At 35.0% G+C, this 17,302-nt stretch overlaps 3 protein-coding genes across 3 annotated transcripts; 2 read left to right on the forward strand and 1 right to left on the reverse strand.

Annotated features, from left to right (window-relative positions):
* Window positions 1–763: 763 nt before the first annotated feature.
* Window positions 764–9,742, forward strand: TRIADDRAFT_51354 (uncharacterized protein; the record flags this gene model as incomplete). The annotated part of the gene is made up of 9 exons (XM_002107608.1): window positions 764–874; window positions 1,725–1,823; window positions 3,225–3,317; window positions 4,245–4,316; window positions 4,457–4,525; window positions 5,085–8,013; window positions 8,092–9,287; window positions 9,378–9,489; window positions 9,600–9,742. The coding sequence occupies 9 exons, from the start codon at window positions 764–766 to the stop codon at window positions 9,740–9,742; spliced, it is 4,824 nt and encodes a 1,607-aa protein (XP_002107644.1).
* Window positions 9,743–10,851: 1,109 nt separating this feature from the next.
* TRIADDRAFT_14574 (uncharacterized protein) lies at window positions 10,852–11,685 on the reverse strand (the record flags this gene model as incomplete). Its single annotated transcript, XM_002108412.1, has 1 exon — window positions 10,852–11,685. A coding segment is annotated over one exon (834 nt), but the record flags the coding sequence as incomplete, so codon positions are not given.
* Window positions 11,686–13,476: 1,791 nt separating this feature from the next.
* On the forward strand, window positions 13,477–15,823 carry TRIADDRAFT_51356 (uncharacterized protein; the record flags this gene model as incomplete). Its single annotated transcript, XM_002107609.1, has 6 exons — window positions 13,477–13,501; window positions 13,731–13,817; window positions 13,995–14,111; window positions 14,460–14,531; window positions 14,773–15,021; window positions 15,744–15,823. 6 exons carry the CDS (start codon window positions 13,477–13,479, stop codon window positions 15,821–15,823), a joined length of 630 nt encoding a protein of 209 aa, XP_002107645.1.
* Between the last annotated feature and the right edge of the window lie 1,479 nt (window positions 15,824–17,302).

Raw genomic sequence — 17,302 nt, forward strand, 5'->3', positions numbered from 1 at the left:
ACCGGGAAATAAAAAGTCATTTTTTAAACTAGAACCAAAGTAGATTAAATGGTTTACTGTATTACGATTAATGAATACCCGGAATATCGATTAATTTCTTGTCAAATAAACGTTAGTTACTTTTATGCACCGTCCATTTGACCACTGGAGTTTAGTAATTTACTTCGTTGCAATGTACCGCATTAGCGACTTCGAGTAGCGTACTGTACAACTCGATGTACTGTACAGTACTGTACTGTGTCACAGTCATCTGTGACAGTACCCTGGATTGTCCCTGACGGATCCATAGAGGTTTTTACCTCTACGGACGGACTATGGCACGACATAGGCGCCTATGCGCAGAGCCTTCCGATAGCATGATGATAATGATGTGAGATCACTTGATCACCTGCACATTTTGTCCATTGTTATAGTACTGTGCACTGTGCAGGGTTCACTGTACACTGTACAGTATCATGGACGGCTGTACCGTACTGTACTGTACTGTACAGTACTGTCATCCATGAATGTACTGTACAGTACTAATGAAAAGGCTTCCAATCTCACTCACGTGACGAACACTCTCATGTGGTACTAGCAAATACTGTACTGTCTGTCTGTCAGTACTGTACTGTAGTGGACAGTCTGGACTGGTGTACTAAAAGGAAAGTAGTCCGTAATACAGTAGCAGTCCAGCATCGACCTGGTACACACTGGTGTTAGACCTTGGAAACTGACAGACAGATAGGTACAGTCATACAAGACGTACGACGTCATTTGCATTATGGCTGAAGTTGTTCTCGCCGAATCCAATGGCACTGATCAATTGCCTAATGGTGGCCAAAACGAAGCAGTGGTCAAGACAGACAAGTCACTGCTGACGGAAGACTTGTTGGTAGGCAATACGATCTAAACGATATTAGAAAGAATTCCAATAAGTGGTCAGCAGATGCGGATTTAGGAGTAAGTTTGGAACAATTTTATTACTGTCTCTGTATTCTGCACTAGTTAAATTTGGCTGCTGTTATTCAGAATTTTCATGCAATTTGTATTCAATCTTTTTTGCACTTTCACTGCTCTTATTGAAGATATTCAGTATTCGACATACAGTTATTCTACTTTGATATATCGACTGTTAGTGCGAATAACGCACTGTAAAGCGACAACTACTGCAAAAATATTTTGGGGGATATTTTTTCAAATGTTTCTTACAGTACATCCAGTACTGTAAAAAATGCAAATTCTATTTGACTGCGTTGATGTAGATATTCTCGTATACGTACTTTGATACGTATATACTGATATCTACCATTGCGAAGTGAGCAGCAACAATTATCCTTGTCTCTATTCGATAAAATGGTTGAGATTTTCACTGCTCGATTCGTATGTGACTTATCCTCAAGATCAAAGTAGTTTCCCTACCATAGTAGAAGTTGCACATTCTTGACCAGCTCTTGTACCTACTGTAACATATGATGTGTAGCAGTGTACGGTACGGACTACGACCGCCTCCATCTCTCTCTGATACCAGCAGTATCGTACTGTACTGCTGGTACCAGGGACTTCCCAACTGTCCAGTATGGCTCTTACGGAAGGCATGACCGAGAAAAAGATATACGAAAACCTCCAACTTTACGATGATGTCATAGTGTTCCTACCCAAATGTTAGTTTTGAAAAGTGAAATGCACGCAATACATTCATAGTTTATCCTTTTATTCCATGATGATCATATCTAATGTGGTAGATAACTTGGTATCGAGTCTCCCATTACCTTTGTGTTATTTCACATTTGATGGAGATTAAAACGTCAAGAGATGGGTATTCGTACATTGACGGCGTTCTGGTAACGGGCAGTAATACTAAAAAAAAAATAACAATAATAACAATCTCGGCGATCTTAATTGCGACAGTTCAAAGTTTGTATTAACTTAATATTGTCAGAGTTGCATATCTATATTGATTCAGATAATATTATTATTATATTATTATTGGTTTAGTTAGTATGGATAGAGACAGAAGATATTAACATTTTACTCAAAAATAAATTCTTCATTTCTAGTAAAGCTTGTCCAGTTACTACATCAGCTCTAGTATCATAGACCAATGCCCCCAATACCATGTACAGTAGAGACCCTTGCTTTCTCGAAGGGTCTCTAAAATGGACAGTAGTAACAGTACCGATGTACGCCTACTTTTTGATATAGATTAAGAAAATTCTTGCGGATTGGATATTGATGAATTGAAAATTAGGATACAGCATAGCTACTGAATGATCAACTAAAACGTTGTGATTTAAGAGATGATACATTGTGATATGATACTTTCTATTAATGTTAATATTAGCATCAACAACTGCCTTACAACAGCAGTTTGTAGCATGTTTTCATATCAAATGTTATCATATACAGTAAGTGATGATAAGTTGTGATATTATATTTTCTATTAATGCTAATATTAATATAGATAGCTGGCTTGCAACAGCATTTTATAACACGTTTTCATATCTAATCTATGCTGCTAAGATGCCGTACATGAGCGATAGATTGTAATATTTACTTTAAGCTGTCCAATTAGTAAAATATACATTTGCATATGGGAAGTGAAAGATGCTTTGTGGGTATCATTGTAGAAATGTCATTTTTGCTTATGTTCCTATTGCATCTACATGTTGCAACAATCTGTAGAATCAGTATCAGATGTATATATTTAGCTGTTGATATTCTAATACTTGGTAACAATTTAAAAGATGTAAAGTGCAATTTAGATACGTACGCCTATGCGAAGTAAGATACCTTATACTGCTCAGGGTTTATTCTACCATAAATTATGACAATATGATAGCGTTCAATAGCCAATACAAGCCTCGTCTTCCATAAATTAATTGAAAGCAGTTCTCAAAAGTATGTAGAGATTTCATCTAGAAATTATGCTAGATATTTGGCATAGGAAGAATGATAAAGCTAAACTTGAATATGTTGAGTATCAACGAGCACGTGCTGCTTTATATACCTGTTTGCTCCGCTATGCTGTAGGAACAATTTTAATTTACCTCTTGCTAATCTTGAAAGAAATGTATGAGCATGTGATGATTAAGTAGATGAGAATCAAATTATTACGATATGGGTTGCAAATTAGCTTGCACTATATTATATCACTAATGTACAATAAAAATGAATAATGTTATTTGGACTTAAACATCGAATAAGCTCATTTGCATTTATTTATTACTCTATATCGTATATAGTTATTGAATTATTTAAGAGAAGTTTCCCAACGCCTAGTATCACGTACGCATCAAGTTGAAAATTTAGTGAAAGATGTCATTCAAAATGTCAAGGTAAGAAATGGACAACACTATCATTTAAGAATAACGTGAGTATAACCAGCTTCGCAATGTCTAATGGTAAAGCCTCATTTATTCTTATGTAGTTGTGCTAACGGTCATTAATTTATAAAACTAGCGGTATTAGCAATATATTTCTAAAAATCAAGAGTACGCTATGAAGCAAATAGTATTTTATACGTGGTAATATAGTTGCAGTCATCAAGTTTCAGCCTGCACAAGATCGTCAATTCATAATTCCTTAGCCGCATAAACAACTGTAACAAATCGCTTGACAGTATTCTGAAAACTTTCCGGATGTCATTATAACTTCGATTAGTTTTCTTGAATTACGTTAAAGATAGTCCACCTATAAATACAGTGACTAGGTAACGAATATAATAAGTTTCGAGATTTGATTTATATTTTCTAGATTAGTAAATTATGAGTAAATCTGCCTTACTTTTAGGCCGATGATTAATTGGATAATTGAATAATAATTCATTTACTGTCAGTATGCAGATGTTAACTTTAAGCATTGCAGCATACCGCGTCTATCAATTGATTAATATACTGATTGCACTGGATTGCAGTACTATCACATATTATATAATACTATGACCTATATTTTAAATAGCCTGTTAAGCATTTGCCATCATTGACCGTTTGCTAGAACAGAAGTTAATGCCATATTAATGCTAAACTATTTTGATATAACTAAATCAGCTTGTTTAATCATTTCTATATTTGACGGCATTAATAATCATTTAGTTTATAGAGGCCGTAAGATACTTAGATATGAAGGAATTAACTTTGTATGAACTATATATAGGCATGCAGTAGATGTTATTACCTTGTTATGAAATAGAATCTTTTAGCGGTGCAGTACATTAAAGTATTTCTCCATTTTTATGTAAATGTCTAATTTGACGGCGTTTACAGGGTGTTGACTGCCAAGTTAACAACGTTATGAACGAATTTCTAATGCTTTCGAATGATCACTTCATTGAAAACGTAAGTAATAAATATTTTAATAGTTACTATCAGATTTGTAAATTGATGTATGAAATTAAATCGATATATATATATATACAGTAGTGACAATAGACTGATATTCTAATATTAGCTATCGTTTAATTTGCGTGCAATCTTAGCGTGTTTACGATGACGAATTGAGACCTCATGAAGTTGACCCCAAACAAGCTAATGAGGCTAATCAAGAGGTAAATGGAGTGAAATAATAAATTATTTGCGTATATTATAACATCAGTACACTTGCAGGAATGCAATAATTGGGCCTACGGTTGTGAATATTGTATTTCAGCTGCAGCTAGACTCAATAAAAATGCGACTGTACACAGTACGTTAATTTTGCTCTACTGCAGTATATTGGCCATTGACTTTTATAGTAAACTTAAATATTATCAATTTTAATTTATAAGCATTTCTTCGGGTACAATATTAAACCATGGATTACAAAATTGCTCTGGTAATTTAGTAATCCATGGTTAAACGCTGCAAATGTTTAGAATGTAAGATAATATATTTGGAAGTCTAATGCACGAATTATTAAAATATCTTAATTTTTTTACTAAATGACGATCAGTAAACCTTGTTTCGATCAATTGCAACGACTGATGAAGTGCCGTTGATGAATTTGTCCAGATTATAGTGACTGTATCATACCTACTTGTATCAATTATGAGCTGTTAAGCTAAGCTGTTCACTGCTATAACATTATTTAATAATCCTGGTGACTAGTTTGTATTATCTGATGCGTAGGATAAAAATCGTGAAGTGGATGCTATACCTTGCATTAAAGAAGCCTTGAAAGATGGCTTAACGTTGTTAAATGAAGCGTATGATTTAGTTGAAACTACTGTAGACAATACGATCAGTGATTCTGACTCTGATGGTGAAGCAGACAGGAGTTTACCGGCTGGCTTTAATGAACCGGTATTGGAGCCAAAAGATAAATATGTTGATAGACCGTTACCTGTTATTATTGGTACGGCGGAATTTTTGCAGCGTGATGATGTCGGCTTATTAGATGAGGAAGACCAAGCTGAGGAGGAAGCAACTGATGTCGGTAGTATGAGTTCATCATCTAGCGGTGAATCAGAGAACGAGGAATCTGACAAGGAAGCAGAGGAAAATAGCGAAATTGATGAGAGTGATGACGATCGCCCTAGGCAAAGGCAACCACAACGGCGCACTTTTACTAGTTCAGAGGAGGATGACGAAGATGATTTATTTGCAGCCCCTAAGAAAGTTACTAAACGTAGCGATGTGGAATCTGATGAAAGTGAAGATATGCCTGAAACTGATCAAGTACAAGAGACTAAGCCTAATACAGGCATTGCAGCGGAACTAAATAAAAGATTGCAACGTAACACTGTAGATTCTGACAGTGATGGCACTGAAGCTGTCAGTGAGGCCGTTGCTAGTGATACATCGTCCATCAAGATAAGTCGTAAAACTAGTAAAACGAGTTCACAAAAAGTTGTTGATGATGATTTATTTCAAACAAACGACGATGAGGATGGTCCATTTGGAAGTAAAGGAGGCTTATTCAATGCTAGAAAAAGCGGACTTTTTGATGACGATGGAGGTTTATTTGATGATGATACTAAACAAGACGTTAAGCAGGATATTGAGCAGGATACTGTGCAAAAGGTAAAGGAAAAGCGAAATAGGACAAAGTCTGGTCGAAAGATTCCTGCTGGTGCTGTAGCTGTTTTTGGATCTGAAGACTCTGGATTATTTGGAACGCCTACGGAGGAATCCATTGCAAAAGAAAAACCGAATGATGATGATATTAAAAATACACCTACGAAAGAAGCGTCTAAGCCAAATATCAAAACGCAAAAGAGCGTTAGCAAAGGATTATTTGATGACGATGAAGATGAGGATGAATTATTTGGTGCAGCTCCAGTTTCCATCAAAAAGCCACAGCCTACCAAGAAGATGCCGCCCACTAGTAGCTTATTTGCCGACGATGATGATGATGACGCCGCCGCTGATGACTTATTTGCGACGGCAGCCGCTACTACTCAGCCTACTAGAACAGCGAATGATAGAAAGAAAAATTCGTCAAAAAAGAAGGCCTTGGTTGGTGGCGTAGCTTTACCTAGCGCTTCGAGTATCAAAAGTAAAGTTCACAGACCGCCTTCATCAGGAAACGAAAGTGAAGAAGATAATCCATTACAAGCTAACAATTTGCCAAAAACCAATACCACTAATTCTTCAAATGATACTGTTGGTATTGATGTAGCTGCTGCTGCTACGGTTGCTGCTGTCGATAGTAACAATCAAAGTAAAGTAACAAAGAAATCAGGTCTTTTTGATAGTGACACTGATGATAATAACCTATTCTTAGCGGATACTGACTCTAAAACATCAGGTAACACTTCTAAGAGTGAAGAAAAAACAGCTAAAAAGAAACCAGTTGGAGGTGTGGCTTTGTTTGGTGCATCTGCTATTAAATCAAGGCGACCTCCCGATTCTGAAGAGGATGACGATGAGGAAGATGACTTCAGCCAAAAAGGCAATCCACCTCCTCTCAAGATCTCGCAACCATCGAAAGCGAAATCTAATTTAGGTGACCTTTTTGACGAAGATGACGATGATGACTATGGATTATTTAATTCCAGTACCAAACCTTCTATTGTAGAATCACCGGCTAAAAATGCCGGAAATGATGTAAAGTTAACAAATGCAAATCAATCAAAAAGTTCTACTGATAGTAAGAAATCAAGAACTGCCCACAAAGGCGCTAGCTTATTTGACGATGAAGAAGATGATGGACTATTTTCTACTACTACTCCAAAACCGCAACCAACAACCAATAAGCCAGTTCATAAAGTTGCAGCTAATCCTGGCCTATTTGACGATAATGAAACTGAGGATGATTTATTTTTAATCACAAGCTCTGTTGAAAAGAAATCCGATAAGAGTAAGATTGCTAAAAAAGTTACAAATGAATCTAGTTCTGCCAGTCTATCGAAAAGTGAAGACAAAGTATCACCTAGTAATGAAAGGAGCAAAGCATCAAAGGACGATAATGCTGAATCGTCAACAGCGTCCCCAATTAAGCCGAAAAAACTTCCAGCTGGTGCTAAGCCTATATTTGGTGCAGCTGGAATTGATATTTTCCAAAAGAAAAAAACTTCAGATGACAAAGGCGATAGTAATGAACAGAAGTTGCAGAAGAGCAATGTTGCTAGCCCTACCTTAGATGAGAAGAATGTATCAGAATCTGTCGTAGTATCTCTTGACAATCCACCCACTGTAAAAACACTAGAGAGTGTAAATAAAGGTCGAACGAAAGGTCAAGCCAGAAGGCGTCCTCCTAGTAGACGTGGAGTTTCCAGTAAAAGCAGTAGTTCGAGTCTGTCAACCCCTATATCGGAGAAACTGAATGATGACGTTTTTGATGCAAGTAATACGGTAGCTGTTAAGCAAGCGGGTGACTCTAGCACTGGTGACAGTATCTCAGTTGAAGCTAAACCTTCTACTAGTCAGAAAACAGCGTCAGAGAATAAATCCAGCAGCATTTTTAATAGTAGCGATTGGCAAGACGATGACGAAGACGATTTATTTGCAAGTCCTGCTAAAATTAATAAGTCGGTGAAGTCCACAGTCGAAGTAGTGACTGCAGAAAGTGCAGTTTCCAATTCATCTTTAAATAAAAATCAAAAGATCACTCCTAGTAGTACTAAGAAATCGCAACTATTTGGAGATTCTACAGATGATGAGGAGAATTTAGGTTTGTTCACGCCCGCTAAAGCCCTAGACGGTAGTTCGAAATCATCCGCCTCCACTAGCATCCCTGACAGCAGTTTACATTCAGCTTCTTTAAGCAAAAATATAGCTACGACAGATAGTCCAGCTAGCGCTCAAACTAAAAAAGGAAGGTCTGATTCGGGAATTCGACAAACACGAGTAAGCTCCCTTTTTGACAATGATGATAATGATAACGACGATATTTTTGGTGGATTTGATAAAAAGAAGAGCTTGAAAGGGAAGGTAGCTGCTAAAGATACCGTTTCGCAAGAACCACCGAAAAAAGATATTACGGCATCTGCTGAGCCAAAGAAAACTGATAGTGAAATTGTTGATAATCCATTGTTAGCATCAGATAATGTAGTTCCAGATCGTGTTAATTCGTCCTCTGCTTCAGACTTACTGAATGATAGCAATGGTAGAAATTCAGGCGAAAAAATTAGTAAAGATATCGAGAAAGTAGCAGAGGAAAGCATTCCACCTGTCCAAGAAAAAGCAATGAAAAAATCGATCACAGCTGATAATCAAACTTCAACTGAAGAATCTTTGGAGAAGCAAGATAAAATCTCAGCTGATAAACCAAAAGATAGCTTGCCTTCTAAGGTTTCTGAATCGTCGACTGCTACTTCTAATTCTGATATAAAAAATGTCTCGATGTCTGCAAAGGAAGGGCTAGAAGTAAAATCGAAAGCAGTCAAACAAACTTCACAACCAAGTTCTATTTTTGACCACGATGATGATATTTTTGGAGATTTTAAAAGAAACAAGGCCTCCAAAACGAAGGAAGTGACTAAAACTAGTAAGAAAAACGAAAGAGATGTGGCAAATAGTCCTGGCGAACCCAATACGGCTGAAAATGCTCCTGACGAAGTTAGATCAATAGATGCTATTGATAAACAACAGTTCGTAGTAGATTCAAATCCTGTAGTCGCCAGTTCAGCAGATGAAGTTCATACACAATCGGCAGCCAAAACCACGTCAAAGCTTGAAACCCCAAGCTCTATTTTTGATGATGATAGCGATATATTTGGAGATTTCGAAAAGAAGAAAGCATCGATAGGAAAGACAAAAGCTTCCAAGGTGGGAAATCGGCCTTTAACTGGTGGTGATAATGCTAGCAGTACGAATACGTCTGTCGAATACAACAATAGTGAGAAAGTTATTTCTGGAGGCCAGTCTGATCAGGCATCTAGCGAGAAGGTATACTATCAAATATTCTAAATATGTAGTTGTTAAAGAGTTATCGTTTACTTACTTCGTTCGCTTTGATTTATTAATTTATTAACTTAGAAATCAAAGTCAAAACCATCTGATGACATTTTTGCTGATGATCTGGGCATATTCGGTACCCCAGGAACTTCGAAGAAATCGAAAAAGAAAAGTGATATAAGTAATCAGAAAGGTAATGTAATATTGAAATGCTGCATTTAATTAGATCACTTCCCGTTAATTAAATTTTTAGCGTATCATTGGATACTGCTTAAATTCTATGGTCTTTATACTCATTTATAGGTGCGGAAGAAACTCCGAAAGCTAAATCTAGTATAGCTAAGAAGAAAGGATCGAAAAAAGCTGATAAAAAGCCCGCTAAAAAATACGATATCTTTGACAATGATGGTACATTTGATGATCCTTTAAATGCTGGTGGAAACTAAATCTTCACTGTAGTTCAAATTATTAATTTCACTGTTAAATTAGTTGCTTCTATGTTAAAGTTACTTTATATTTGCATGTATTATAGCATATAGACTAGTTAATGCCAAAAATAATAAAATTTAATACTTTATTATGCATGAATATTTTAGAAAGAAAATTTGTTTGACTACGTTACTGTATTATCAGTATATTGTATAAATGATCTAATTTAAATATTTTTATTTTTGATTTAAAGTTGATCCGATTTACATTTTTATCTTCGATTATCTACCAAGTATATTACTGAGGAAAAAGTTATTCATTTCCTGTATAAAAGTGTTAGTTATAAAATATAACCGAAAATTTAATACGTCATAACCAGTGATACATTTGTGTATAAAATGACTATGAGTACTTTTAACTTATAGTTATCGCGATGATATGGACTCGTAAATAAAATTAAATCATTAATCTCGTGTCTCTTTTACTTGAAATTTGAGTGCGATCAATTGTAATGTTTTTATTTCATTCGGTGGAATATACAGTATTTGCACACGTGCAAACATTGAAATTTTACAATCTAAAAAATCGTCAATTTTGCGCTATGCTGAGGTGTACAGTAGTCACCGAAAATCGAAGCGTATTGGCATGTAAATACGCGCAATAGTAGATGCACTATGCTTTATATAATAGTATTCTATTTCCAGTATATAATTATAATTGATCAACTGCAAGGTGAAGCCTCTCTGTTTACAATTATACAGTATTTGTAAATGCTTGTTGAGTTGTATTAGTTATGGACACAGACTAATTCTAGAATAGATTTGCAATTCCATTACAAAAAGCAAATAATCTCATTTATTGATATTTTAATCTGATATCTGAATATATTTTATATTTTAGAGCAATTCATAAAACAGTATAGGCCTATCAGTATAATACATTAACAGCAGTTAAGGAGTTAAGCTACAGCTTGGGCTTTTCTATCTCCTTTTCTTTGATAAAGCTGTTGTATTCTTCTATATTCGTCGGAGATGTTTTGCAAATCAATTCCATACATGATCGTTGATAACCATAATTGCCAGCATTCTTGGTTGAACCTGATGATACCTTCTTTCTTCTTTACCTTTTGAAATAATGGTAATGAATGCTTAATCCATACTACATTTTTTATGCCTTCGTTATCTGCTAAGTTTAGGGTGTTTAACTGATAATAAATAAAGGCAAACATCCTGCCATTGGTAACAATTGTGTTCATAGCTAATGGATTATCTATTAACTCTTGGTCTGTTCTTATCTTATACTCATTTACAGCAACAGCTCGCAAGACAGCATGACTGTACATGATTGCATGGCTTAGGAGTTGCGATGTGGGTCGCGATTTGGCTTTCAGATCGACGAGGAAGAGTGTATGAGGATAGGGGTAAGGGCTACCAGGATGAAATCCATAGGAAAGGTCTTTTTGAACTCGATATCGGGACATATCGATAACAGGTGAGACAGGGGCTACGTCTTGTATCGGCTGATTGAAAGTGGATTCTATTTCATTTTTGGAGGCGAACAGTTGTAGCGGCTTAGAAGAGCATAATAAAAAGCCTGGATGTCCTCTTACAGCGATATGATGTCGACTTCTGCGCCAATCGGCTGCAATTTTAGGTTTAAATGTAAACGATCGGTCAAGCAATTCAGGGTATTTATGAGCTTGTGTGGCTACAACTCTTAGCATATTTTGAGTTAAGCTGGTATTGTGATATTCGCGTGTGGCAATCTTTTCTTGATAGCCATAGACACGAGATTGAATGACACAATCTTTAATAAAACCTTCCAATTCTTTCGCGATTGGTTGTAATGATTCTTGCGTAGGTAAAGTAGCAGGTAAAGCATCGTCCGAGAGAACAGTCTTGGTTAAATACAAAGCTTGTTTTTCACCTTCCAATATCGTGACATGTGGGTGATAAACGTAAGCCGAAAAGGTTGAAAGGGTGCCCAAGCAATCTTTACGGTAAGTATATTTGACCCCTAATGTTCTCGTACGAGTGAGTGCTGAGATGGCAATACAACTAATTTTGGCCATTTCGCTTTGCAATGATCTGGAATATGTTGCAGTGATTAATTAAACTTCATGGAGGAATGAGACAACGGTCTTGATCGTTCAGAACGCGTGCTGCTGTTTCCGTATACTGCACCATCCAGTCAGAGTCGAAATGGGTAGTGGGAAAGCGCTTGGAGTAAGAGATTTCCGACTGACAGACGGGCATTGGTACTGAGCATACTCAGTGAGCGATCTAGAGTTCCAGGGTACAGTACACGTCCAGACGGTATACAGTACTGTAGTACTATACACTGTACACTGTATAGTGCTGATTACCAGTCTGAGTCATAGTGTACTGTATAGTGTATAGAACAATACTGCCATACTCTACTGTACCAGTGGTCAAGAACCAAGAAGTGCACCATGGACAAGGAGAAATTCCGATCTTCTGTAGTGATCTATGACTGCACGTTACCTTTGTATAGCAAAATTGGCGTTTATTAAGATATGACGCTGTGGATGTTGTATAAAACTGAAATTTAACTACCTATTTCAAATATATAGCTCATATCCTGTCGATTGATATGAGTTTTACTCCAAACTGGTCAATGCTTCTCCATTTATTCCATTTTTCGTCAGTATCTGTTCTGTAGTCACTGGCAGAGTACAGTACAGTATACTGTACTCTACAGTACGTACTGTAAAACTGTACTGTAGAGAGGCAGCGATACTGTACGTGTACAGCGTGTTTCGGAATGTGTTGCAACGAAATCCATACAAATTTCTATAAATTGTTACGTAACTTTCCGGGTTTTTTGGGGAGAAGAAAGCCTATGAGTTGAACGGTATGGATATGAGATGCATGTTGTACTCGCGCGCGCAATCGTAACGCAAATGTTCATCAAAGTTCAATGTTGAATTCACTATTTCCATAGTTTATTTGCTATCAGTATTTTGTACTGTACTGTAGTATGATGAATAAGAAAGCCCCCAAATTATGACCATGGACAGACGTACAGACAGTGAGATGATAGAAAGTCTTTTCGAACTTTTTGATTGCAAGATTATGAATGATCTTGTGACTTTCACTTGAAAATCCTTCTAGAAGTGTTCAAAGCTACTTCATCTGACATTTTAACATCACCATGTGATTAATTCATTCCATTTCACGGTAGAATACTGACCTTAGTTACATAATTAATAAGATGCTCTAATAAAACATCACCGACTAGAAAACTATCGATCAATGAAAGCGATTGTGGAGAGACATTCAAGTACATACGAAATCCCCTTCAGAAAGAACACGATTGCAATACTCTTCAATATGAAACACCAGCCGCTTTTGATACAGTAGACTATACATTGATCAAAGGACAACGCTATTGACAATAATACAATAGGATAGTGGAGTGATTGTATTCAACTTTCCTATTGTGAACAAATAAACTCATTTTGATTGGTCCATTCCGTTGCCATTACGACGGTCAAGGATACTTGTTACTCCAGTCAGTACGTTTACTATTGATGTTATTCCTTATGACCTATTTTAGTTGCCATTTGGATAAGATTATTGAAGGATCAAAAATAAAGTCACTTGAATACATCTAAATCGATCTTAGATTAGATTAAGATAGTTAGAACAATTACTTAATTTACTTGATAAACGCTTGCTTACCCACGGTATCATCTCATCGAAAGACGAGGAATCCATCAATCGCAACGATGTTTATTAAAGTTCGCTATAGCGGTAAGATTGAGATGGCGAGTGGTAAACATAGTTGTATTCTTATAAATAGGATGCAATTATACATCAACAAAATAAAGTCTAGACAACGTTAACAATATAGAGAGGCATTTTTTTATTGATATCGTCGACGAGTATTCGACATAAGAGTAGATATCCGTCTTCAGTCTTGTATATTTTAAAATACAGTATAAAAGTAAGCATATTCTCTATCGTATCCGTCAATTTCTAGATAGCAAAGAAGTAATCGTTAATCCTAATTGCCGTGTCTTTGTATTACTTGAAAGTTTAAAGAAGACTTGTTCACTAGAAAGTGATGGTAAGTAACGTGTTGCATGAAAATGTAGACATCTTTATTCTTCTATCCTTGATTAGTATAGCCCTCAAGTTTTATTCTATTAATATTGGCCAATTACGCTTGCTTATTGTCTATAAAATTACTTTACCTTTTATTGGTATCCTTGACTTAATGATTGATCGAATGATATTACCACAGTTACCGTCGATTTATCTGACGAAGAGGGCAACGTAAAATTTTTAAGCGATTCTTTGAATAGCTATGCTAATGAACATCTGAATGAGCGAAGCAGCTACATCTTAATCAGAGTTCAGAGTAAGTACAAGCATATCTACCCTCATATTATTGTACAGTATGTCAATAGAGTAAGTCTTCGACAAGGCAAACAAACATTGAAGCTGGGCGACGATAACCATCATTACTAAACGAATGACTCAATTCTCTTAAGTAACCTACTTAATAATATAATTATAGTTATGGAATGAGTAATAATTGTATTCAAATTTGGTATCATGCTTATTAGGTAGTAGTTGTATCGCTTAGTGGCATATCGTATCATACAATTGGAATAATACAATTTGCATACACTTAAGAAAAGTCTTCTAGATTAACTTCATAGTCATAACGACTACTGTTAAGAATGAAATTTTGAAAATTATTTAGAATCATCTAATGATACCAAAAATTACGTTCCCTTGCTTATCGATGATGAAGTAATCAATGAAGAATTCCTAGGTAAGCATTACAGTATGCCAGTATCGATAACCCTAATAGTCTTATTTTATTGATTGTTTAATTCCATCTTTAACATTTTATCACTTTATATCTCTTGCTTAATTACATATTGATCATAATAAGAAATTAAGTACAGTATAGGCCGGGCTAAAATAGTGATATACTGATGATGTAAGCGTTATTACAGAACTGGAGTATCACATATGGACTTAATGCTTACTCTTGTACTTATTTTGAGTAGCACGCTTGCAACCTAAAATTACCATCGAGGAATCAGCTAGTATGCAGAGTCTTACGACTAAGGCATTAGCCCCTCAAGCTCGACGAACTAGTTGGTTTGTCGGAAAGAAATCACGTAATGGGTCAAATAAGACGAAATCGATCAATGAAGCAAAATTGAAAACTGGCCAGGACAAAAGTACCACAGAAAAAAGATCGACATCACAAATTGGTAGGAAAATTAAATCTCCATCAAGAGAATTTAAGGCAGGTAATGCTTGATAAATAAGGAGTGCTTGATGAGGTAAAGAGGTTGATCTCAGGTTAACAAGTAGCAATAGCTGCTTAATAATTAATATAAATCATTGTTTCATGGCTATATTGTTAAATCGATTATGCCTATGGCTGTTAACTATCTGATATATTTTTGATATTAATATCACTGTTTATAAAATTTACTTCATAATATTGGCGCATTAGGCGTAAATACAATAATAATCAAGGATATCAGTCCGTTTATCTTATTACAGTATCATAAGATATATGAATCATCAGATACTCAAAAATATAAACGTTTATGATTTGAACTTAAATGATATTTAACCCAGATATTAAGATTCATCTTTTCAAGTCATTTCTTCAAGATAATACCTTTATAATTTTGTGTCATATTTATTCCGTAGTCAAATCTATTTTGATATAATGATGTATAAATTTGATTTATGTGACTACTATCTATTTTGTATTGCAATGGTGAGTCAATCCATTTAAAGCCAATCTTGGCAAGAAGCGGTATTCATATAATGTAACGTAGTTTTAACCTAGTATTGCTTAATTTATTTATCTGCATAAAGTAAAAGCCTATAAACGTGATTTAGTCAAGTTTAAACTCCTATTTGAGAGGAGTAATCATTAAATTTAATAAGTTATTCATTTCTTTGCTTAGATTGGATTTAAGCATTAAGTTATTGATATTACTTTTGTGATAACTAGTCCTGAGGCCATCTACCATCGTCAATGTCATGTTTAAATTTCATTTTTGGCAATCGAACCCATTTAATCGTGGGTCATAAACATGTACGATTAAAAGCCCTCAATAAATTTTATATTATATGCTCCATCATTACTCTTTATTCAGATATCTGCTACTACTGAGTTTACAATATTTGGACCCTGTGCTGTAAATACTGTTAGAGTGTTAATGGATTTTTTACATTAATTTCGTCATCAAATATAATTCGATTTTGATTTTGATTCTTACCCAGATATCGAAATTATCAATTATAAGGTTATAACTAGCTGAACAACTTAAATTTTAGATCACAGCTTTCCATTAAAGGATAATTTGACTTGACATGCCTGTTAATAATTGACATTAAGCAGAAGTTTTTTAGGTCAAGCGTTATTATTATTTAATTAAAAATCCTGAGAGTTTAGTAGTTTATTTTTTGCGCCTTTTATGAGATTGTTGCAGCGAGAAAGATATGCTGGACAGATTTATAAAATTGTTGACGCTACACAGTTTTTCAATATTCTGGGCCGGCTAATGACAACCAAGTAAATTACAATAACTTTCTCTCTCACTAAATTTTTAAAGTTTTCTACGTTTTTTTAAGACTATCGTCAACGTTCAATTAACTTTACTACTTTAGATTCTATTATATATAATGGTAGCAAATGAATCATATCGGTTTTGTACCAGCATTTGCAATTCGAATACAACTAAGAGTCACAAATGTCTGATTACACACTCTTATTATTGCTTAGTCTGTGTTAAATCCTTTATAAAAACAATTTTATTTTCAATAGCAGTTTTTAAGAACGTAAAATAGAAGGTTTGGACTAGCTATAAGTTTCTTAATTGAAATGAAAGTCTTAGAAAGAAATTTAATTTCAAGCAGATATACCCGGGCTGATTTAATCTTTTTGGGGTATTTCTGTGTAAGACTACAGGTGTAAAGTTTTCATATTCATATTCAGTACCTCATCAATGAACGAGTCGTTTAATATAAATTTTTCTAATTATTTCTGAAAGAATAAGGACAAAGTAAGAGTTGGAGTATTTTAAGTTCAATTACAAGGCTTTGCTAACGTACCCTTGAAAGAAGAACATAGATTGGCTGCAAAAACTGAGTACTGGTTTAATTCTGAATTATTAAAGCAGACAATTAATAGTTATGAAATTAACGTCTAGCAGTTATAGTCAGCCTATACATCGGTATACTGAAGCACTGTAAGTATGTACTATATTCATAACAAGCAATGCATACTTACAGAGCAAATAATCAATTAGTGCATGTATCATGAGATTTATGAATTTATATCAGCAATGAAGGCATGCTACTTTACAAACCATATTTTATTATAAATCAAATTTTATTGTAAATGTGTATCCCAATTCTCTTTCGCACTAATATTCTATACGTACAGTATGAGAGTATAAGTGTCAAATGCATTAATCGTGTAGTGAACTTATTTATATTTAATTTATCATACGAAACATACTCTATTTACTGGGTATATGCATAACCAGTAGCTAACCCTCTTTTATT

This window comes from Trichoplax adhaerens, genomic scaffold (genome assembly GCF_000150275.1).
Source record: "Trichoplax adhaerens TRIADscaffold_1 genomic scaffold, whole genome shotgun sequence".
Taxonomy (NCBI): Eukaryota; Metazoa; Placozoa; class Uniplacotomia; order Trichoplacea; family Trichoplacidae; genus Trichoplax; species Trichoplax adhaerens.